At 41.7% G+C, this 24,812-nt stretch overlaps 1 protein-coding gene and 1 long non-coding RNA gene across 2 annotated transcripts in view; both read left to right on the forward strand.

The window, feature by feature from the left end:
• LOC117895182 overlaps nucleotides 1-14,264 on the forward strand; it is a 47,465-nt gene extending 33,201 nt beyond the window's left edge. Inside the window, exon 3 of the long non-coding RNA XR_004648901.1 lies at nucleotides 12,604-14,264. This is a non-coding gene — a long non-coding RNA (uncharacterized LOC117895182). The remainder of the gene's footprint in view (nucleotides 1-12,603) is intronic.
• LOC117895179 lies at nucleotides 2,692-3,627 on the forward strand. The gene is made up of 2 exons (XM_034802642.1): nucleotides 2,692-3,129; nucleotides 3,185-3,627. The coding sequence occupies exons 1-2, from the start codon at nucleotides 2,743-2,745 to the stop codon at nucleotides 3,593-3,595; spliced, it is 798 nt and encodes a 265-aa protein (XP_034658533.1). The 5' UTR covers nucleotides 2,692-2,742; the 3' UTR covers nucleotides 3,596-3,627.
• Nucleotides 14,265-24,812: the final 10,548 nt, after the last annotated feature.

Raw genomic sequence — 24,812 nt, forward strand, 5'->3', positions numbered from 1 at the left:
ATAGCCGGGCAGCCTCTTGGGTCTCAAAGACTTACAAATGGCCGTCACATAAAGAACAAAAAGAAACCCAGAAGTAACTTCTGGCCATAACATTTTATGTACGAAGATGAGTTAGGGGCACCCGAAACGAGCAATTTGCCCGTTCATTTGATTGCAGGGAGTCGAGAGTCCAGAGTCCAGAGTCCAGTCTGTCCGCTGCTGCAGTGGCCCACGGACAGGTCTCAGGTCTCGCTCCCCACATCAAGTGGCAGCTAAATCATGTCCCGCTTTGGGGTTGTAAAACTTGTCGTCTCAGGGTGGAAATTTATTTCCCTAATTGGATGGCAGCATGGAAAATGACTCGTAAAAGGAAACTATCTTTTAATTTTGTAATATGAAAAGTGTGACAGGAAAAGGGCAAGAAAAGGGTCAAGAGCGAGCGAGATCTTTGACTGAAATTGTCTACAAAATTGTCCGAAATTTCTATCTTTATTTCTTGAATAATTAAAAGTAAAACAAATTAAGTAAAGAATTTCCAAGTGAAAGCAAAACAAACAGCAACCTTTTGCCGCCTCCCCAGCTGCAACTTGAATATTCTCGAATATTCTGCAAGCTGCATGCAACACAGGAAAGGGAACAGCCTCAGCAGCACTCCATGCCGGGGTGACCTCAACCGCAGGGCCACCATCAAAACAACAGGGAAAACTACATAGGAAAAGCGAGTGGAAAACAAGGAAAATGTCAATAGCTTTGCGCAACGACATAATTTGCTTTTGCTTAATTTCTGCTACGATTTGGTATTTTTATTGCAATTTCTGTTTCAGTTTGGGGCTCGGGACTCCTGCGACAACGACTACAGTCTGTGGTTAGTGGCGACTCTGGAGCAATGGGCAGGGCAAAATGGCAATGTAACATGCCAAATGTGTCCCGGAATTTAATTAAACATTTTCTGCGCTTATTCTCCAGCCCCGTCCCGCCCCGCCCCGGCCCGGGCCGGACCAATACCCCTTCGGAACTACCACTCCGAAAAGGACGTTCGTCGTCAATGTCCTGTCCGAAATTCTTTGCCCTGGACGAGGCTGAAGCCGGGGGCTGGCTGCTGGCTGCTGGCTGCTCGGGCTCACTATTGATTCTGACCCCTCAAGGTCTCGATGGGGATGGATGGCAGGAGGACAGTAAATGGCAAGGTTATTGACATATTTTAACAACTATTTGCAAAAGGCTTTAGTTTCACTTCAATTCCATTCCTGCCTTTTGCCTTTTACCCTCCTTTTTCTGCCCTCCTCCTTGCCCTTCTACGCATAATTGAAGCAAGTGCAGAAATGTCTTCATCCTGCTGTGGGGGATGGACTTCGTTGGGTGCTCTTCGCTCTCTGTCTGTTTGCTTTCATGTTTAAATGTGCTCGCGGCATCAATATTTGTATCCTCGCAAATATTTGGCATTTGTCATGTAAATAACGTTATTTCAATTACTTGATGTGAACGAAACGAAACGAAACGGACAACAGCAAGGAGGAAAGTAGGAGTAGGAGGAAAGGGATGGGGTGGAAACGAAGGACTTTGCGGGTACAAAAATAAGTTGCAGTGGTTTCGCTTTCGTTCTGTTTTCTGGACTGCTTTCTGTTCTGTTTGCATTGACCAAATAACTTTGCAGCTAAAATTTACTTATGACAAGAAGTCACATCAAAGCGGCAACAGAAGGGAACCATTTTTATTAATATTTGGGGTAGAAGCATACCCCCAAAGAAAAGTATTTGTGGGGGGAACTATTCTACTAAGCATTGGATATGCTTCGATTTATGGTAATTAAGTTTATAAAAATATGTCAACAATGCAGACTACTTTTCTTCCAAGATTTCTTCTTACTTTGATTACTTGTGTGTCCAGAAATAGTTTAATTAATTTACGTAAATCAGTTTTGTGTGTTCCTAACAATAGTTTCAATGAAAAACAATTAACTTTCCTTGTTTTTTTGCTACTGATTATTCTGTCTAATGGGAAATATACAAATTTAATTTGTTTTGCAAATAAATTTAAAAGATTTGTTAAGATTTTTCTTACATTAAACCCACAAATGTGCATAGTGTTCCTACATACGTCACTTGGTGAATATTTAATAATATTTTTCATTTGCATTTGCAACCATAATATTTAAATATACTTTTGTCAGTCAGGCGAGTGCCAAACACCGATGCCGGTGGGTAGTTCATCGTGAAAAACAACAGCTGGTTGCGCAAATTGCATGCAGAAAGAAAACAAATTACCAGCAAGAAATTGTAGTCGATAGATTGATGACCATTAATACCGGCATATAGTTATAAATTTTAAATTAAAAATATTTATGGCTGCCATTAAAGTAACTAAATGTTTGGCACTAAACAATGGGAAAGTCTTTGTCTTGTGCCTGACTGAGCATACCCTTCCACTTTGCTAGCACAGGGTACGCTAGTAAATGAGAGAGTGATAGGAAAAGAAAGAGAGTGGCGGCGACCCATTGCCACCCTGCGCAGCGCCCCCCTCCAACCACTTGTAAGGAACGAATGCTAGCACAAAGCGGGAGCGCAATCAATGCGCTGACGTTTGCACAAACGCGCGCGCTCTCACCCTACGCTCTCTCTCTCTCTCTCTGTCTCTCTTCTCTTCGCCTGACATTTGCGCATGCAAGATTGTGCATGTCCGATTTCGTAGCGTTTCAGTATTGTGCGTGTATTCGTGGCGGACAGCAGAGGCAGAGAGGCAATGGCAGAGAAGGAGTAGGCGAAGATGAACTCACGTGACCGACAATTTTGGACAGAATTTCTGCTGCTCTACCGATCGCTGCCCGCCGTGTGGAAGGTGCGTAGTCCGCAGTACAGCAGTCGGGCGATGAAGACTGCCGGATATGAGCAGCTGGTGGGAAAGCTGCGCGAGGTGGAGCCGCACGCGAATCGCTCGCTGGTGGTCAAGAAGATCAATTCGTTTCGCACCAATTTTCGGCGGGATCAGCGCAAGCGAGAGCAGTGCGTGGAGGAGGGGCAACCCTTTGAGTCCACTCTGTGGTACTTTGATCTGTTGGGGTTCCTCGAGGGGCAGGAGGATGAGGCTGCAGGCACAGGTCCAGGAGCAGCCAGCGACAGTGGGACTGCAGCCTTGGAGCTGAATGGCGAGGAGGTAATGGGAAAGAAATGTTCTTCCAGCGGCTATTCCTAGTCTCTTTTTTTTGCAGCTCTTCTATCCCGCCTATGAAATAACATCGCCCAAAAGACGCCGCAGGCTCATTAAAGAGGAATCGCTGGCATCTCCTGCTTCCTGTCCCTCGCCGGTGGCTACCAACTATTCCTGCTCCACGTATCAACAGATCCCAGAGCGCAGAGCCTGCCCCAGCGAAACGGAGGCCTTGGCCCACACCTGGAGCAGTCAGTTCCAGGAGCTCTCGCAGCGTCAGCGAATACTCGCACGAAAGCTGATCTCGGATGTGCTCTACTACGGCTGCATGGAGCAACTGCAGCCCAGCAATGTCGAGCAGCTGCAGCAGATTATGGTGGAAGGAAGGCACACAAATGCCTTGCCGCAAGTTGAAAATGTTTCGGGTTCAACGGATGCAGCGAGAAGAAATTCAGAGGGTGGGAAAAATTGAAAAGTTTGGCCATAAATGGGAGCTAAATTATTTATAATTATTATTATTAATTAAAAATAATTTCTCTGCACTGCAATTAATGGGAATTTATTTTTCTCGTGGCTAACAAATATTTTAATAATATTTAAACCGAAATTTGAATTATTTTTAATCAAATTAACCTTTTTTTTGCTTTCGCTGTTTTTTCATCTCTCCTTGCCACATTTTTCCCACTCCACCAGTCGCTGAATCGAATTTCAAAACCATTTTCCAATGGTTGGCCTTGTCCGGGTTGAAAATTAGCAAATAAATGTGTCCCGAAATTAAAACAAATTAACAACATTTATTTGCGATTGTAAAACTTGGTCATTTTTGTTGTGTGGGTTTGGGAATTGAAAAAGTTTTATGCCAACCCCCGAACCGACCCAAACCAAACGAAAATGAACAGAAAGTAAAGCAAATCGAAGGCACGAGTGCCCAAAGCAAATGACACTTTTTTTTTGTGTACCAAACGCCGCACTTAGAGCAATTGCTATGGCAGGGATGGGGGCAGAGCAACAGCAAAAAATGCAAATTTATTGGCATTTAATTTGAAAAAGAGAAACAGAAACAAAAAAGCAAAACCAAGCGACAAGAATTGCCCGCACAAAAACCCGGAACCCCAAAAGTAAGTCCCCCCACCCCACGTAGCGGAAAAGCAAAGCAGAAGAAGCGAAACCAAAACACAGACCCCGACCCGACCCTCATAATGTGCACAAAAGTTTGCAGCAAAAACAGCGGCGCAGGCAGCGCTCACAAATGCGGCATATAAACGAGCGCATAATGAGCTCCAGTAGAACTTCCCGAACTGGATGGATGGTTTCGCATTTAATGCCTAAAAATAGTAGCCATCATATATTAAACACGCCCTGCTCCCCCGTCCACCGGTGCCTGCCTTTTTTATGCTCAATGCAATTACTTTCCACTCAAATGTCAATTTAAATTGAAGTTTTATGCAAAAAGCATACCCGAAATTTTTGCACCAAAGAACAATGCCTCAAGGAGGGGTTTGTGCTGCCGCAAGTCTCTGGAGTGTGTGGGGTGTGGTGTGTGCTTGTGTGTGTGTGTGTTTGCTTTTTATGTGTTAGTTGCACATTTCGGAAATTAAGTTGAAATTTATTAGCACATCTTTGTCGTCGTCGTCGTCGTCGTCGCCTTTGGATTGCTTTACTTTGCGCAGGGAAATAACAGAGATTTCCGCCTGTGACGAATCTGTAAAGCCCCTTTTCAGCCACACGCAGAAAAACGGATATTAATGGGGCAAATGTCGCTACATAAATTGTCAATGGAAATCTCACAAATAAGGTAGAAATGGGTGAAAGTTCTCCAAGTAATCTCCTGAATGGCTCTGAGCTCAGCTCTTTTTTTGGGTAAAGTGATTACTTGGTGGGCAAATGGCAGGTGGGAAACCCAAGGGAATGCTCAGACTTTAGCTCATAGATTTTGTATTGAAAATAAGTGATTTCTGCAGGGCTCATTGGGTTGGAAGGAACCAGCTGGAGGCTTGTTTTTCTGGCATTTCTTTTGCCTCAAGTTGCTGCAAATTCCCCGCATCTCTCAGTGTTTTGCAATTACTTACAAACAGCTCCCTTAATCATCGTATTAATTAGGAACTCAACCCACCCAAGTGCTTCCGTGCTCTTACCCCACGGACATCAAGGAAAGGCACTCGAAAGAGCGAATCAAATTATATATCGGCAGCAATTAAGTTGCCTGCTTCATTCACGGCTCATCAGCAAATCAAATACTACGTACAGTCTGGTACATGCACACATGTCCATTGCAGTTGGTGTTTTCTTTTTCGCTGTTGCTTTTTGGCTTTGCCCAATCAACCGATGTGCCCTGCTCAGCGAAACGTAGCGCGCCACAGGCAGCAGTAAAGAATCTGAAGGACCCTCCAGGACGGGAAGGATGTGTGTGCTACCCACTCGTTGTGGCAGTGGTGTGTGTATTAGTGCCTCAATATTACACATTTCCAATCGCATCAAGTCGTTAAAAGTTTCGATTACAAAACGCGTTTCACAATTGCCACCGCCGATGGGTATGGCCATGGGCAGGGGGCGTGGTGGAGCGGCAGGATATAAGGCAAATAAAACAGGACCAAAAACAAACACAGACACTACAACAGGCGGCAGGCAGCAGGGAGACTTGTGGCAGTCGTCACTGGGGTGTGCGAAAAACAAATATTGAAAGTGGCATTAAAAAAAAAACAAAAAAAAAAAACAAAAAAAAACTTTATCCAGCGCTGATTTTATTGCAATGAATTTGCGCTCAAATGGCAAATCAATGTGTTTCCTTTTCTGCCAGTCAATTTTATGCTTACACACACACAGAGACAGAGAGACATGTGTGGAAAACTAACCATTGAAAACCAGATCCAAACGAGACCCAACCCAGACCACACCACACTTGTCATTTGTGTGTCTATGGGGTAGCCAGCCAGTTGATGTTCTACTTGCCACTGGCACTGCCAAACGGGAGAAAGTTGCACTGGGGCAGACGAGGAGTACAATGAAATTTATAGCGCTTGATACTCGGCTCGATGATGGCAGCAACGACTACGACTAGCAGGGAATTTATAGCGCATAATTGTCCATTACTTTCGAAAGTCCCTCCTGGGGGCACTTTTTTTGGGCATTGAGCAGATTTTTCGGGCAGGAAATATTTGTGCAAAACATCTACAAAAAGCGTAGAGTATGGGAAAACATTTATTAAAAATATATTACAAATTTGTCCATATTCATTTCAAGCTTAAATGTTAATCATTGGGAAAATGATATGCCGGTTTTTGGCAAGTTTCAGTACACTTTCGAGTGAAAGGTAAAAGGATTTATAGATTTGCAGCACAAGTAGAGTTTTTTGTAGCCTTTTATACATGAAATAATGTCTACTTAAAGTAAAATATTAATAATAATTTATAGAAACAAACTTGAGGAACTTGAGGCAAAAGAAATGCCAGAAAAGTGTTCAAATAGAAGGCTCTTAAAATGTTTATAAAATGTATACCCTAGTATAAATATTCCTACCTATCTGTAGCACCACTTTGGAACAGCAGTTTGTGATATTTCATGGCAAATGGAAGTGCCTTAGGTATAAACTTTAACACTAGGGACCCCTTAAACATACATATAATTATTTAAAGTGCCTCCAATGTGTCACAATTTCATTCCATTCGCATCAAAAATTTCAGCAATATTCCTGGAAAAGTAATAAATGCAAAGGCAAATCCAACTGCAACACAAATCATGCCACGCATAGCCCCGAAATATCCACAATAATCTCTCATCAATGTGCCATAAAATACAATCCTCAGCATTACAGATAAATTACCAATTTGTGTGACTATCTCCCAGCGGAATTTGCTGCGAATTTTAACAGTCGCATTAAAAGTATAAAATCCAAAATCCTTATCAATTAGGTGCGGCGGAGGAGGGAGAACTGTAATCGCATTACTTATATGGCAGTTAGTTTTCATCCATGTTCCATGTTTCGTTTTTATGTGCCACCTAATCGCCATTAATATACGATTTTTGATGTGCCATCGTCGGGTTTAATGTCGATGCTTTTAGCGCCCAAGCGCAAAGGGGGGGACACTCGTGATAACAAATAAAAGCGGCAACAAACTATGGACATAAAAAAGTATACGACAACAAAACAATTTTTACTACTAGTTCTACTCCTCCCTGCCCTCCTTTCAGCCCTTTTCCTTTTGCCCAAGTTCTCTGAAATTGATGCATTGATTTTTCGATATACAAAACATTTTCATCCATTTTATTGCCATCCTCTCCTGCCAGCACCAAATCACTCTCTGGCTCTGCCTAGCGTAGGTGCCACGCCCCCCACCTGACACACAAAAGGGTGGCAGTGGGAGAGAGTGGGAGAGCTTTTTGTTTTTATAGCGACATGTAATGTGATTTATTGCCTGTTCGGTCCTTAAAATAAATTCCTTTTAATGGTTTTTTATTGCCATCAGTAGTTGGCGTCAGCGTTAATGTTAATTAAACTATTGTAGTGCCCTGCAGCTGCTGCCACAGCCAGCGTGGGGCGACTCCACTCCACTTCAGGCACATAAATCCCCGGCAACATAGTCAGCCAAGCACTGGCAGGAGGAGGAGGAACAAGGTTTAGTTGCAGTTTGCAAGTGGATTTTTACCAACAGTTTTTGGCGCTTTTTCGTTGTGTTTTTATTTGAGTTTTGTTTTTGGCAGTGGGAGTTCGTTCATTAGACTGGCAACATGCTCGTAAGTGATGTACGAATCGATGCTGTCCGGCTTGGGGGCGTTGAATTATTTAGCTTTGAAAAGAGCAGCAAAGAATATTCAATGCTAAAGTGAATTTAGAGTGCAGGTTGAAGGGATTAAAACCATTTAGGGAGTGTTTTTAAGGAAGGAAGGGAGTGGAAAACTAATGAATATTTATTTTAGATATGAAATATATTTTATTTGGATTGGAAATATATTTATAGCAAATCTTTTCAGCTGAAATAATATTAATTTAATGTGAAATATACATATTTACTTGTCTTATTTATTACATTTTAAAAATATTTTCAAGTGCGAGAGGAAGTGCCAAACTATTAAATATTTAATTTAAATATAATACAAATTTTTTTTATAGACGAAATATATTTTAGTTAGATAAAAGTTTAATGGAAAAAAAACGTCCATTAATATTAAACAATATTTAAATTAAAGTTATCATATTAATTTAATTTGAAATATATTTATTTGACATATTTACTTAATTTTAAAGGAAAATGTTTACCTTTGAATATTTACCTCAGTGCAAAATTATTTTAAATATTTTTTAAATGTTCAAATCTTTCTGTAACTATTTTCTGCCTGATGTTTTCTCTTTCTGTACTTTTACTTCATCAACTTTTAGATACAAAAATTCTTTACAACAATTGAACATCAGTTTCATTGTCTTTTTGGCGTCCTAATCTGCAAAACTCTCAATGCAAATGCCAAGGATTATCCCAAGTACTTTTGGTCTTTTTCCTGTTTTTGTTTCACTTGCAAAATGTTTCCCTATTTTGCTTATCTTTTTATCCCAAAGTAATTTTCTTTGAATTTGCAACCGGAAAAGGCCCAGATTTTATTTAATAACATTTAATAAGTTTGCTAAATCTTTTGTTTAAGGATAAGTTCCAACTCTGGCAGGGAGGAAGTACGGTTTGCCGCACATTTATTTTTATTTTTTGTTTTTTTTGGTTGAGTAGAAAAATGCTTTAAGCGGAAATCTTGACACCCCTTTTTTGTGCTCCGGGGGACTCCAGGCGGTGGCTTTTGGACAGCTCATTAAAGCCATATTAGGCTGGAGCTTAAGCCTTATGAACAGTCGGTGGCCCCTGCCCTTCCCCAGGGGATTATGATGTGTTGATATACAGCCCCGACGTGTCTCTCTCCCTGTGGGGGTATCCAGCTGGTGTCCACTTGATGTCCGCTTCCTCGCCGGTCCCTTCTCCTGTCTAATTTCTTGTGCAACTGCCACAGCAGCGCCTCTGCCTGCTGCTGTCTGTGTGTGTGTGTGTGTGTGTGTGAGTGTTTTTCTCAGCTCGTTTATAAATATTTAACGATCTAAGTTTTTGCGTCAAAGTGTTTGCCAGCAGGCCCCCCATCCTGACTGCCTGCCTGCCTGTATATTGCGTTCATGATAATTGCGGTTCTGGGCCCCGGCACCGAGCTGGATATGGCTGTGCCTGTGGATTGGGTGCTTGTGTCCGTGTCCGTGTCCGTGTCCGGGGGCCCCAGCTGCGTTTAATGGCTTTTCAGAATTTAAACAAGTCGCGTAATTTTGGTTTTTCTTTTTATAAATCGCTTCTCCAGTCTGCTCTTTCCGGCCGGCCTGCTCTGGCCCCACAACTAGCTTGTTCCTTGGGTCGGCCTACAATTGCAATAAATTTCTGATATTACAAACATTTTGTTTATTTCAAATTTACTTTTTATTAAAATTTTGTACCCCAAGAAACAAACAGCCCAGCGACCAGGCCCCGACATTTCCACGAAAAAACATTGTTTGTGGTGGATTATGCGATTTTGAGAGTGGACTGGGGGGGAGCTGCTGCTGCCGCCCGATATTGGGTCGCGGGACATTTACAGCTTAAATGCCACATAAATTGTTAAGCAGTGTAAACAAATTGTTCAAATCTAAGGGCCAGGCAGGCGGCAGGGGGCAGGGGGCGAACAAGAAATCGTTTGCATCCCCTTAATGGAGTTGGGGGGAAATTGATTTTGAATATTTTATAAGGCCTGCGCTAGTAAATTCCATTAGCAATCGGGCGGGGTCGGGGGCAGGACTTGCTTCTGATTAATAACTATTTAATATTCATTAAGGGAACTTAAACGGTATTTGAGCCACGAAATAATTGCCAACGAAAAGGGGTATACAAAATTCATGCAATCATTTTCCAGAAAGTATCAATTGCTGCGAGAACGGAGACACTCGGAGAAAATGAGCAACTGTGTGAAAAAAAAATATGGGAAAAATCGAAAGAAATATATTAAAAATAAAAAATTCGTTTATTTAAAATATAATACAAATTGTGAAGTTAAATACAATTAATTTACTTTTATAATTACCTTTAAAAATTATATTTAACACTTTAAAAATGCATAAAACCTTTTTAAAATCTTGAAAACACTTTAAAAATAGAAAAATTTTTAATTTTATAACAATACATTTAATCTAAATATGAAAATATATAAGTGAAATATCAAATACATTTATTTTTAATCTGAAATATTTTTAATGTAAATGTAAAATGTATTAAGCTCAAAGAATTGCATTTTATGATCAAATTTTTAGAGAAAACAAATTATTTTTTACAGTTCTCCCCTTAAGTAAGTTAATTATTTTTTTGTTCGTAAAATAAATAAATACAGCTCTGTAAATAGTTGTTAAGCCTTCAAATTTATGTTCTTTCTGTTTACACAACTTTTTATCTTTTTTAGTTAAATATTACAGCCCAAAGTTCTTGGAAAAAACTTCTTAAACTTATTTGTAATAACTAAATCCATTAATCAACATACGATTAGTATCTAAATCTTTGTTTGTCTCTCTGTTGCCGTACCCTTTATTGCAGGCATATTTGAATCCATCGTTTATCTGATTGATATGCAGAACCCTTGGATTTGTGACAACCTTTAGATACGGAAAACCACGGGCTAGCCACAGGCCCTTAGCAGCCAATTCTCACTAATTTAATTTGCCTAATAGACAGATAAATCTCGTTGCCCGGCGCTGGGGGGGTATTATAAATAGTCGAATTCTTCGTACCGGGAAATACATTTGTTGGTTGGGGGATTATCTCTTAAATCTTTCACTCTACGGTGGAACATTTCCATGTGTCCGAAACCGAATCGGATTTCCCCGACAATTCGATTTCAGCACTCCGGCAGCGAAGGGCAATTGTTTATAAACGATTGGACAAGGTCAAAAGCTGTTAATTAAACACATAGATGGATAGATAGATAGATAGATAGATAGATACCTAGCTATATATAGCGCGGCAGGAGGCAATGAGAATTCACATTTGGGGTCTGGGGTCTGCCTTTAATTACGATACCCCCCGCTACCCTCAGCGGATGGAGTCCGGCAATTATTCAATCCCGCATCGGCAGCCAAAAGCTAAAGCTAAATAATGTTGTAATTTACAGATATACAGATAGGAGAGGGGCACAGCGCAAACCCCAATGAAAATCAACAAAAACAGAGGAAAAAAAATATTTCTTTGTTTTTCCTTCGATAAACAACGAGGCAGAAAAAAAAGTAAAATAAATAGTGAAAAATAACAAGTCATAAAAATGATTTATATGCAAAGTGCGCACCATGAGATGTTGCTTCATTTCTTTCCATGGAAGAACACCTTCCACACACACACACACACACACACACACACGATAGGGGATAGGGATAGGACTGGGGTACGTTTCAGGTATGGCTAGCTAGGCCCAAAGGTGCCAAGGGCCCAGCTGTGGCAAACCAGTCCCAGTCCGAGTTCCATTCTGTGTCCCATCGATACCCGATATTAGCAACAATTTATGCATGTGGCTGTTTGTACAAATAGCCAGCAGAGTGAGAGCCCAGAGAGAGAGACAATGGGCCCACAATTTAACTACCAAAATACGCCAGGCACCAGACCGAACACTCGCACTCCACCCCCACTCCTATTCCTACTCGCACTCCACCCCCACTCCTAATCCTACTCGCACTCCTCCCCCACTCCTATTCCTATTCCCACTCCAACTCCACACCCCCCTTCCTCGCTCATTCGTTTCTTGGTAGGCACGCACACAGTTTGTCCGTCTGTCCAGCAGTCGATCAGGCGTCGTCTTCGTTTTCGTCTTTCTCTTTGTCGTCGTCTTCGTCTTCTGTTTGTCGTCGCTCAGGCGATCTCAACCCTCGCAGTGGGGACACCTTTGGCTGTCAGTGATGAGTGCGTGTGCGTGACTTGAACCCGATAGTCACGCAATGCGAAGCGAGAAATAAGATTGTTGGATAGCAAATCGGATTATGCACTTCTGGCTTTCAGCATTTCTCTAAGACGGAACGGAACGTCTTATGTGGCTGGTTGATTATTATGTCTACAGTTTCTGTAAAAGGAAACTGATGTTGAGGCTTATTTTTGGACATTTCTCTGCAACTGTTCAAAGTGTGGGATTCTGCAGAGATGAATGCAAAATTCTTATGAGTTTTGCATTGTTCTTTTGCGGGAAACTTATGGATAAATCATAGATAAATTAATATATTAAATCAAACAACTAATTTATGCACCAAAAACCCACAAAAACTATTCCCAAATATATCTTTAAGTGCCTCGAAAACTCCAAAATGATATTGGAAAATATTTATAAAATATTTCTTAGTGATCTTAAGATCTCTTAAGCCAGAGCTGCTCCAACTGCTTTGTTAATTTTTATTTTTAAATCATTTTTTTAGCACCATTTAAACCAAATATTAAACTTAAACTTTTCTTTTTTTCTTTTCAGGTATGAAATTTCCATCATCTTTCGGTATATCTGCTCATTCAAAACCTGCCTGATCATTAGCAACAAGTTCTAAGTTCTTCACGGCTCTAATGGACACGATCGATCATGCAGCACGCCCATCCCTGAGTCTCTCTCTCTCTTTCACTCAGGTCTTGGGACTTGATCTCTCTCGAGCAGCGTCTTTGTTTGTCACACAAATGAAGAGTTGATGAGGATGACGATGATGATGAGAAGTAGCATAAAGATGAGGAGGGAGGGAGGGAGGACGATGACGATGACGAAGCGGATGAAGAAGATCAACTCGAGAAAAACCTCAGCGCTCAATCAGCCGTTGAGGGTTCGATGCGGTGCGGACAGGGGACCGGGGTTCGGGGTACATTCGGGGGTTCGTGGTTCAGCTTCAGGTTCTTTCATTTCAGAATATTGTTTGTCATGGCCTGCCAGGGAGTGGGGGGGCGAGCGATTGTCTCTGGCTGGACTCGGGTTGTTAGAGGCTCACTCAGATTGTTGTTTGCTGCCTGTCGTGGGTCTGGGGCACGTCACAAGGATGCCTCAAACACAATGGACTGGGACACTTGTGCCGGAGAACACAGAGTTTGCCCTTTGTTCGACGCTGCTCAATGTGTGCAATGAGCAATGATTAAATTAATTATGCCTGGCAGGTAGCTCTCCAGATACTAGACACAGGCGAACCACTCATAGAAATGCACGGAGCGTGAAGAAAGCGTTGGCAGAGCCAGAACCTGTCTACAAAAGGACATTTGATATTTTTGACACTTTTCTCGGGGCTCGCACAGGGACTTGTAAATCGAACACAAAAAGATAAAAAGAGACAGGCAAAAAAGGAAAGAAAAAAAATGCACTGATTGCACATGGCAAATGGCAATCCCTCGACCTAGCCCTAGCTCTATCCCAGGCTCTGGAGCCAACAATTGAAGTGTAATTTATGACAACAATGAGCGACGCTGCTGCACCGAGCCTGCTGCTGTCTGTCTTTGTGCTCGAGATCGCTGCAGGTCAAGGCTCCCCCGAACCAACGATCCGAACCGACTGATCCCCATGACAAATGCCGGTGGCTGTGCCTGTCTCTCCCATCGATCGCAGCGAGATAAGCCCTTGATCAGGTTGAGCAGACACTTGCAATGGCGAAAGCCGATACGATTTGTATTCGTTGTTTGTTTGTGTGTGGGTTCAGGGGTTAGAGCTGGGTTTGCCGATAGAGAGTTTGGAATGGCAAAGGGCTGGGCAAGAGATCGGCTATCTCCGCGCGGATAAGAACGCTCCCAGACACAACAACAACAACAGGAAATGTGCAATGAAAATGGAAGGGAAAATTACTGATTGATTTGGCAGAATTTTGGCTGAGTAGATCATCCTTCAACGACTTTACAGCTTGACGTTTCCTGGTTAAAATAACAATAATCCAATCTTTGATCCACGAAATTAGATCCACAAAACGTTGAAAATGCTCCTCAATTTTAGAGCTATCAATAACGTCATAAAATCTCCAGTTTCACCCGGAATTGACAGCCCGGAATCCAAACAATCTTCAGAGCAAGTAAACAAGACATTAAAGTGGACATAAAAGTTATGAGTTTACACAAAAAGAATCAACTGAAAATTGTTAGTTAAATGGCAGAAAGTTCAAAGTTTGCCCATGCTCAAAACCCAAAACAAAATTCAGATTTTAAGAGCCATAACGAATATTTTTTTTGTTTACTTCCTACAAGCTGCAGGCCCAATTAGCCGGCTGTAAACAAACTAAACATTTATTTGCCTGCATTTATTTGTCTGTTGTTTAATATTCCTGTGCAAAATGTCAAATGTGAGGAAAGCCATTAAATTTGAGCGCTGAAAATAGATTCGCGTCCGCCCACTGCATTGTGGAAAGTTTCGTAGGTTGCGAGACCCCAACAAAAATACAGCCCCATTAACGATCGGCGAAAGCCCCAAAGAAAACAATACGAAAATAATTGCCAAAATGAAGGTCGAGGTCTTAAATACCCTTCTTTATATGGGCAGACTTTGTAGCAGATTCTGTAGAAAATTTGCAAGTAAAGTGCAGAAATTTGATGACAAAGAAGCATCTGCCAGTGGGTTTACAAGTGCCTTCCCGCTCCCCCAATACCCTCTAAAAAAAGGCGAAAAAAACCTAAAACTACGTGGAACAAATAATCAGAATAAATGCAAAAACTAAACCAACACAACAACAATCTCTCTCGCACATTTTGCAATCAAAACAAAGTCTGCAGAGGGCAAAGACGCGCGTCGGAAGAGTTGATTGAGCGCGGGGGTGCCAGCGGAAGGATGAAAAACAATTTTTCACATTTTGATTAGGAAGACGCAAAAATTGTTGGACGTCGGCCGCGTAAACAAGAAACGGAATCGAGGCGTAAAGACTGCCCTGCCCTGCCCTGCCCTGCGCTGTGCCATTGTGGCACCTGAACGGATAGACTCTACCCCGATTCCGCCACGTCCTCTTCCCAGAAAGCTACAGGCTGCACTCGATAAAGGGCAACAAGTGGAATGGCAGAAATTGGAATTCTCGGCAGCGGAATTTTGTACATTTATGCAACAATTTCTATGCCAAAGACATTATTATAGTTTTGTCCCATAATTTACTGTCTTTTGTCTATTATTATTTTGTTGTTGGTTCACTCTCTCGATGCTGCACTGTGCAACCACAACAAAATGTGCGAATGAACCCATTGAATCGACAAAATTCGAACGCGCGTGAATAACACAGACGAAAAATGTTAGTGCGGTTTTCAAATTTATTCTAGTGCACCCCCGCCCGCTCCTCTTCCCGCCGCCCCCGCACACTTTTCTTTTCAATTGCGTTGCGTTTCTTGTTATTTTTGTACTTAAATAAAGCGCAATTTGCGTTTTTTTTCCCGTTTTTTTTCGCTTATTTTTCAACGTTTGAAATTTAATAGATTTGGCACACATTCGGAGAGACAACAACATCATATATTGGCAGAAGTCAGGCAGAAAATGTTGGTACTGATCTGGACTGATTTTTCTGAAGCAAAAATTTGATTATTTTTATTAGAGTTTCGGAAGCTCTTTGGGCAGTTAATGCCGGTCTGAGGTGTTTTTTTGGTACACAAAACTCTCAATTTGAAATTGTATTTAGTGCCAGTAAAGAACGTAATTTTATTCCACATTTTTACACATTTTTTGTACGATGATTGCGTGCGCTTTGGGCATTTATTTTGTATTAATATTTTGCCACTGGTTTACTTGTTTATTAGTGGGAAAAAAGGTTGGAAAAGCTTCTGTCTTTATCTCTATAAAAATGAAAATAAGAGTTTATTTATCTTCAGCAGCTGCTGCCACTTTCTGGGCTTAACCTTTGTCTACCCAACAGATTTATCTCTCCTAAAAAGGGGAACCCTTTGAGCTTTTCCCTAGCTGTAACATAATTTTCGCTGCATGTCCACCAAATGAGTGCATCAATCAGTTTTTTTTTCCTTCCACGCGATTTAACAGCAAAAATAAAGTGCGAAAAAATAGGTACAAACTTTTTTCCGCTGGTGGCGCACAATTTAATTTGCATGCAAAACAAACAAATGTTTTGCATAAATAAATAAAATAAGACGAGAGAAAAACGAACATGTTTCAATAAACAAAAGAGAGAGGGAGGAGAGAGAGGGAGAACCCGATATGAATGAGCAAATGTTATGAATGAATGAATGGAAAATGCGAATGTTCTGCAAATACCCAAAGCGAATAAACAACATTTGCAGATCTTCACGCTCTGCTCTGCTCTGGTTTTATAGCTGATTTATTGATTAAGGATGAATAAATATTGCGCATAAAATTCCATTGAAATGAATGCCGTCTGTGTGCAGTATTTGCACAACTGATTGTGGCTTATGGCCACCTGTGTGTGCGTGTGTGAAATTTCCTGCCAATATGCCAAAAATGCAGCCAAAACCTAATTTTGTTGACAACGAAAATGTTGATAGAAATCCGTGTGGGGTAATCGCTATAAATAAGAATTCTTCTCTAATTATATTTAATTTTTGCCACATTTTGGGGGCCCAGTGGCACGTGCTACGTAGCCTTGTCTCGCAGCAAACAGCTCTTTGTCAGTCAACCCATTTTTGGAGGCGTCGCCGTGGCGCCAATCGAGCACCAAATACAAATTTTAAATATTACTAATTAAAAGCAAACACACAAAACACACTCAAAATGCAAATGAATCAAAGTCACAGCGAAGCGGAGAGGAGACCAAAAACATATTGGCACAAATACATTTGTCCAATAAATTAAAGTGTTATTTATGATGCGGTTATTTGTTGTGGAAATGGCAACCAAATGGGGCATAAAACATAAAGCAGGCAAGAAAAATTATGGAATAAATAGAAAGCGGGAAAGCGAGTAGGAAAAAAAGTATTTCTGCTGTCCAATTTGCTTGGAAATTTAACTTATAAAATTCTAATTAAATCTGTTAACATTTTTACACACTTTTCCGGTAACTTTTTCAAAGATTTTATTATTATTTTAACCACTAGAAGCATAATATTTAAGCCACAGTTGCAGGTAAAATATAGAAATGAGAAATTAAATGTTTTCTGCTGTCCAATTTGCTTGGAAATTTATCGTATTTAATTCTAATTAATTAAACATAATTTTCCACCCACAGTTGCTTGGCATAATTTCGTCGTCGTTTTTTCAGCGCTTTCTTAATCGAATCACAAATCGATCGTTGCCGCAGAGCGCATTGGAAATTCAAGAGGCGTGTTGCCTGCCTCTTCGCGCTTTGTTTGCTAACGGGGTAGTCGGGGTGGAGAGCCCAGCCAGCGATTGTGGCATATGACAGTGGCTGTGCCCCACCATGCATATTAGATCAAATTATAGGCAAAAACATAAAAAGGCAACGCCGTATGCGCGCGCACCCGCTACAAATTTGTCACGCCCCAGAGGCGAGTTGGGTGAGGGAGGGAGAGGGAGAGGGAGATCGCGGGGCCGCATTTGTTGTCTTGCCAAAGCTGGGGGTCGACCTATTCAATATGCCGACACACGCGCCAAACACCTCCTACGCAGGGGCGGGGGCGGGGGCGGGGGCAACGTTTCGGGCTGCGGCGTAGAAGAGCCGCCGAAGCGGAATCTATCGCTCGACCCACTCGATGAGTGCTCGTCCATTGTTTGCGATCCGTTTGCTGCCGCTGAACGATCTGTGTGTGTGGAAGCTTTGCAAAATGAATGACAGACATGACAGACAACCCAAAACCAGACCCCAGACCCCAGCCCCAGACCCCAGACCCCAGACCCAGATACTCGCGTCCAGGCCCGGGTGGGTCTCATGTGGCAGCCATTCGGTCGTCGCATGATATTCTGTGGCTCTCAAATGGGCATGGGCATGGGGCAGTGTAGGATATCAAGGGGTAGTTCGGTGCCTTGGTTTTCCCCTCTGCTTAAGCCACGATTGCTGCTGCTCGAGCCCCTCTCATGCAGCGCATTTGTTATGCGACTTTGGCTCTGCACATTACTTTTAATCACTCATCATGTGGCTGTTGCTTTTGTTGTTGCTATTTATGTATCTGTTGCTGTTGCTGGTCGCCAAAACTAATTTGCATATTAATACCCGCACACCCGAAGCGTCGCACTTATCTAACGCCCCACAGACGACAGGCAGGCAGGCAGGCCCTGGGGGTGAGCCATTGCCAGAGCCAGAGTACTGTTTTGCCCCATTCCAGGGTTGCATGCGCCACTCGGCCCTGTCTGGCCACACTGTTAGATGTGAAATGTGTGAGGAATAATGCAGGGTACACGTAGGGGCACAAGGGGTATATGGGTTGGCGGGTCATTTACTTCTGTTTTTCGATCAACATAAATGGCTGAATATTTGCTGGGAACATCAGAACATAAATGGACATTTTTATTACTTGTTTTGGGTAGGTTTAAAAATTCTAACAATTGGATTGGATGAATCCAAAAGAAGAGCCTCATTTACGGCTATTTTTGCTGCCAGAAAAGTTGACCAAATAAATATTTAAAAGTGTTTCTCTAGCTCTTATTTTAAGTGTTTAAAATCCCCTTGAAATCAATCAATAAATCGAAAATTTCTGCCAAAAAAAGAGCCTCATCTATACTTATTTCTTCTGCCAAAAAAGCCTGCCAAAAGAAACTCTAAACCTGTTCCTTTAACTCTTATTTTAAGTGCTAAAAAGCGACCTAAAATCTGCACCTCTGTGGACTTCCAATTAGTGTTACAAATCAACCTAAAACGGAGTATTTTTTAGTCTCAAGATCCCTCCCCTATAACTTTATTTGTTTTGTTTATCTTATATGGAGAGACCCCCTCTATGGTGATGTCACAAGAATAACAAATGTTTTATCATTTTTGTTGTTGTTTTATTTTTTGGGGGGTGGGGGGACACACACGTTTCACGATCACACACAGAGGAGGCTCAGAGGCTCTCTCATCGGGGCGTATGTTAATTTTTGTTTTGTTTTGTTTTGCTTTCGTTTCTGTTTGCAATCTATTAAAAGGCAACAACAAAAATGATTCCCAGTCTGGCGAGAGCATTTAAATACTAAACAGACAGACAGCAACCAAAAAAAAAAATTAATTCGTATGCCATGTTTGGCGCCTGTTGCTGTGTTTTTGCTGTGAAACCAGCTTTTGGATTAGCAAAACAAACAGCAAACAGCTCTCGGGCGCACTGGTTTGGTCTTGGAACAGGCCCAGCTATGGGCTATGGGCTATGGGCTAATTAATGGATGGCGTACAGCAACCCTAGATGACCCCCGTCGATCGGTGCTCCCATTTGGAGCGGCAAACCGAAACCACCGATTGGCAGTGCGAATTTCTCATCAATTGATGGACAATAATTAATGGCATGTTTGGCAGAATATGGAAGATTTCAAGTAAAGACCTTTGGCTGTGGTTTTAAGTTCTCTGTAAATTACAGACGAGTAGCAAAGGATTTGTATACCAATTTATAGCATTCCATGAATAGCAAGCGGCTGGAAAACGAAGTCATAAATATGGGAAAATGTAGATCAATAATTAAAGAATACATTTTGGTACTTGAATTAATTAAAAGTCCTTGCTGGCTGCTGATCTTTCTCCTTTTTCCGCCTGCCGCTGTTGTCTCTATGTACTGCTGCTGTTACTCTGCTTATCTGTTGTTCATCTGCTGTTAATCTACATAATGCTGTAGCTTATCCGTTGTCCATCTGCTGTTAAGCTACATAACATAGCTCTGCGGCTCGTGTTGTTCGCTATGTTAATCCACCAAACTCTGCTGTTGCTGCTGTTAGTTATGTTAATTTACGCAGTTCAGCTGCTGTTGCTGGTCTTGGTTCTGTTAATCTGCCGTTGCTCTACCGCTGCTGTTGTTCATTTCCCCATCAAAAGGCACGGATCAAGCAGTGCGTGGCTGAAACATAAATCGTAGGTTCAAGCAGTTGCTTGCTGTAACCTAAAGCTTTGGTTCGTTTACACTTAAAATGATCGTGCAAGCAGTTTATCGACTAACAAAGAATCGACTTAAAAGCAAAAATCCTTTAGGCATTTTATAAACCCGCAACAGCCTGCGAAATTTCTTGCCAGACAAACAAAAAGAAAGATTGCTCGCGGGCATGCGTGGGTGGGGGAAATGAAAATGAAAATGGCATGAATTTCCTTGCAAATAAATTGAGAAAAATACTTCAGGAAGCCGTCATATAGTATTCTGGGGGTCAACTGGGTACAAATTCATGCACACTGGCCAACAAAAGTTTGCACACAGAAATGGACTAGAAGCCGATAAGCAAAATTTCAAAATAAATATAATTCTAATATTTATGATACAGGAAAAGCTTTCAAATTTGTTATTTAAATCGCATGTTGTGGCGTGTCTGCACTTCCAGTGACGCACAACATTTTTGTTGGCTATTTTTAACGATTTTCCGCTCGAAAATAATTCCCTTTTAGCCAGCGAAAAATCTGTTTTAATTAGTGAATGTAAAGTAGGTTGAAAAAATTACAAATTTCTGTCTCTGATTTCTATTTATAGTTCCAAAAAAGTGATCATTGTGTTTTCATTATCTTTGCTTTGCTTCGATTTGGCAGTTGTAAAGTTTTGGTATCTTTATTTGTGCTTTCCGTTTACCTTTTTTTAAGAAAAGTTCCAAAAATATCCACACATAGCTCAGGTTTTCCGAATCTTTATAGATTTATGGCTAATAAAATGTAAGCACACAAATTGCCATGCAAATGGTTTATGGTTTACCTTGAGCTGAAGTGTATGATGGGACTCTGTCAGGGAGTGTTACCTTGGCCATTGTTGTGGCTTTTGGCAACTCTCAAGTTTGGCCTCAAGGCTGCCAAGGTTTGGGGAAATAACTGTGGAATTTGTTTGTAAATTATTTTTCACTTATTCATTTGAATATTTGGGCCGAAGCAAAGATTATTTAGATAGCGAAAGAAGCGAACAAAAACAAATAGAAACATTTGACGCAATTCGTTTGGGACTTGTTGGACATGTGGAGAGAGGGCCACTACTCGCATAATGAATGACTTTGTTTACGGCCAAATGTATCTCTTGGATTCGCACGCGTCCAACGGGTGGCGCTGGACAGCCGTTTGCTGTTTCCTTTTTGGCTGTTGGGGGTTGGGGCTTTTAATGGTATCAATAAAAGCAAGAACTGGGCCATGATAAAAACGCTTGCGTTTTCCTTTCCTTTCCTTTTTTTTGCTTTTGCCTAATGTTTGTTTATAATTGTTTATACAAAATCGCAGGCCGCACGAGCAACTTTTGAAGATAGCGCGCTGCAATCGATGGCCAGGGAGGGGCAGGGGCAGGGGCAGGGGCCTGGAGTGTAGCCAGATAGCAGTAGGCCGTACAGCGGGGGCCTTGGAACAAGCACAAACATCCCACAAATATACGCACACATTCGAATTCATTCACTCTGCACTGCTTGGTGTGAGTGTATTTTGCAATTAGATTAGAAAACCCCCAAAAAATACGAAAACAAAACAAGAACGAACCGAGCCGAGTCGAAACAAGAAAAACAAAAACATTAAATGGCGATTAAAAGTAATTTAGATAAAAACACTTCAGAAAACGCACAGCAGAGCGCAGAGAGAGAGAGAGAAAACAACAAAAATGAGCGTCAAGACACACTGCTTGCTGGCTGCGCTGCTTGCTCTGGGTGAGGGGTGGGAACTGCACTGCCGACGCGTGGGCTGTGGCGCCAGGACAATTATCTAAATCGATCGATAAACGTTGCTCAACTAGGCATATTTAATGCAGCAAACTAAGAATTAATTCATGCGAATGAATTATAAATAAGATTACAGTCGGGTGCGCGGCCAATCGATGGGGCAGCAAGCAGCAAGATAGTCATCCGTAAGGCAAAAGAATGAACAAAATAAGTGTCAAGCTAGACAGAGGTTAAAGCTGATAAAAGACACATTATTTAAGCAAGAAAAACGTAGCTGAAAAGGCACAAGAAAGGCTTTGAATATTGCATAAAAATGCAACTTGAAATCCATGAATTGTTTTCGTTTGTTCTTGGCCAAAGTATCCCCAAGTTCCGCTGGCCAAAACCAGGAACTTCGCTTGTCTGGCTGCCCTTTCCTCTAGCTCCGATAATGCGGCGCCAGACGCGACGCGACGCGCTTAACTGATTTAGTTAATTGTATTGTTTTTCAATTACAGTTTGTATTAATTGAGCAAACAGGGCCTGCAGATGCCTGACCCCAGAGCACCATCAGAGCCCCATGCTCATGGCCGATAAGATAAAAACGAAAAGCCAAAGCCAAACATGGGCCATGGAGCTTCAGCTTCAGCCTGTGTTTGCACATTGATAGGAGGCAATACCTAGGCCCGCTGTGGAAACATAAGCAAATATTTATGCCCCTTTTTCTTTTAATGCCCCAGCAGCTGTGCCTCTTGTGGAGCAGACACTTAATTTGCTTATTTACTGCACAAACATTAAACCGCGCAGCTTCAAGAGCTTCAACATGTTGTTCTCGAAACTTATCAGCGTATTTTTGCACTGCTCAAGTGTGGGAAATTATTGTTTTAGGGATTAAGATTAAAAGCCACTCAATCCCTTCAAGCGGTGCAGGAATAAGCGGAGAAGTTGCTGCCGCAGGGAGGCAGAAGGCAGGCCAAAGGGCAGCCACAACTTTCATAGTTCCTCCAACTAAATAAATAACCAAAATTATTTATCACATCCAACAGCCAAAGAGACGAGCAACAAAAAGCGTTGCCAACAAAAGTTCAAAACAAAATCGTTCAATCGTCATTTAATTTGTATTTTTAAGCGCTTTTAATTCAATTTAAAATTAAGCAAATTGCATTCCCATCGATTCCCATTTGTTTTGCGCTTTATAAATAACTTGGAAGAGCGTCTAAAATTATAATTTAAGTGCACAAAAAGGAGCTTAAAAAAGAATTAAAAATTGTACACAAAAGTTGGAACATATTTTGTTGTTTTGAAAGACTTTTGGGCCCAGAAACTGGTTAACTTTATTGATTGCTACGCTCGATTATTCGTTTGTTTTGTGTGACAACAATCTGGAGGGTTGGGGGCGGACACTTGTCGCAGAAGGTGGACATAGGAGAGGGGGTAGCGGTATGCTATGTCATGGATTGAATCCCAAATCGAGTGCGGGAATTCTCTCTCTCTCTCTCTCTTAGAATAACAATAAAAGTGGCTACGAATTCGAAATCAATTAACGCAGAGTGCTACTGGGCATGACAAGAGCGTCAATATTTGTACCAAAAATAATGACTGGCAAATAAACAAAATGAAAATGACACTCACATGGCGGGCAGGGCAGGGCCAGTCCGGAGACTCCTCCTCTCCTCCCAAGTACTTCCACGGTTGACCCTCAACAGTTACGGAAACCAAAACAAAAAGCAAGACAAAAAAACATGTCCACAAATTGCATGGCTCTGTGCTTCCTCTCTCTCCCCCTGTTTAGTGTTTGTTTAAGCAACTCATTGGATGTCACAGAAATGTGTCAATAACCAAAAAGGAAAGTTACGAGTGCATCTGGTACAGACCATTTTGTGTGTCTTATTTATCCAGCAAGTTCTTTTTTCTCTTGTAAGCAAAGTTTTCCAAGAAGTTTCCGTAACTGTTTTTATTTATTTTCTTTCTTGCTGCTGACATGCTAATGTGGCCAGCAATGGACACTGATGGGGCGGCGGGGTGACATATTTTTAACACTCGAAGTGGGGGCAAGACATTGTCCAGGGTGTTGCTCGGAATTGTAGGCCCGAATTTGGGCTCAAAGTTAACATTTTTGGTTGCTTTTGAAAGAGGTTTTTGGGCGCAATTTGTGTGGTTTAATTCAGTGAAGATGAAGCAATTAAAAATTCATTCAAATAAGGCTTTTATTTTAACTTTAAATGTAGAATTTTCTTCATTTATTTGACTCTACTTTGGCCTTAGTTTCCATTCCATTTTCCTTCCGTTTATTTTACCAATAAAACTCACATTCCTCATAGCTTCTAGCATTCATTTTGCACACATATTTCTGTGTGTTTATTTTCCATTGATATACAAAATATGGCAACCAAGCGAGAAGCAAACTCCAATATTAATGGAATTTCTAAATCAACGGATTTTTGGGCACACACACACGGGAGGAGGGACGGACCATGAACGATGGACGATGGGCCCAAGAGCGCAATTCATTCATTCATTCGGGATTAGCCAGCACTTGCCGTGCACGTTCAACCTCAGCCTCATCATAAATCTTTGGGCATTTTTACTATGCAAAGACCGAAACTGTATTTTGGCCAAAAAGAAATTAAGAAAAAGAAAAATAACACCACGGCCAGAGGCTCTGAGTTATTGCTGTACCTGCTGCCTGCTGCCATCGTCCTGTGGCTGTGCCTGTGCCGCTTCCTGTGTTCGGTGTCCTCCCAGTCGAAATTCATTCATAAATTTTAACACCGCTTTAAGTTTCCATGAAGAGGAAACAGAGCTGCGGGACGGAGGCACTCGTTTTGGGCCATAAAAATGTCGCATTATTTTATGCCGACACACGTGCGAGTTTTCCTGCGAAGGACACTTCCGGGCACGAAGAAAACCGAGGGCCTACGGCTAAGTGACTCAGCGGGATCTGCGCTACGCTTTTGTGGCCGGCAGCTCCTTTGTCCTCGCATTTGCATGAAGTGCCTTTGGGCCTTCGAGCCTTGAAGAGTATCTTCCCGCTCTCTCTCTCTCTCTCTTCCTCTCTTTTGTGGTAA

Source organism: Drosophila subobscura, chromosome J (assembly GCF_008121235.1).
Source record: "Drosophila subobscura isolate 14011-0131.10 chromosome J, UCBerk_Dsub_1.0, whole genome shotgun sequence".
NCBI classification, from domain to species: Eukaryota; Metazoa; Arthropoda; class Insecta; order Diptera; family Drosophilidae; genus Drosophila; species Drosophila subobscura.

Coding starts and splice junctions, on each gene's coding strand:
- LOC117895179 (XM_034802642.1), top strand. CDS start 2,743: ATGAACTCACGTGACCGACAATTTTGGACAGAATTTCTGCTGCTCTAC. Junction 3,130..3,184: donor TGGAGCTGAATGGCGAGGAG/GTAATGGGAAAG, acceptor TTTTTTTTGCAG/CTCTTCTATCCCGCCTATGA.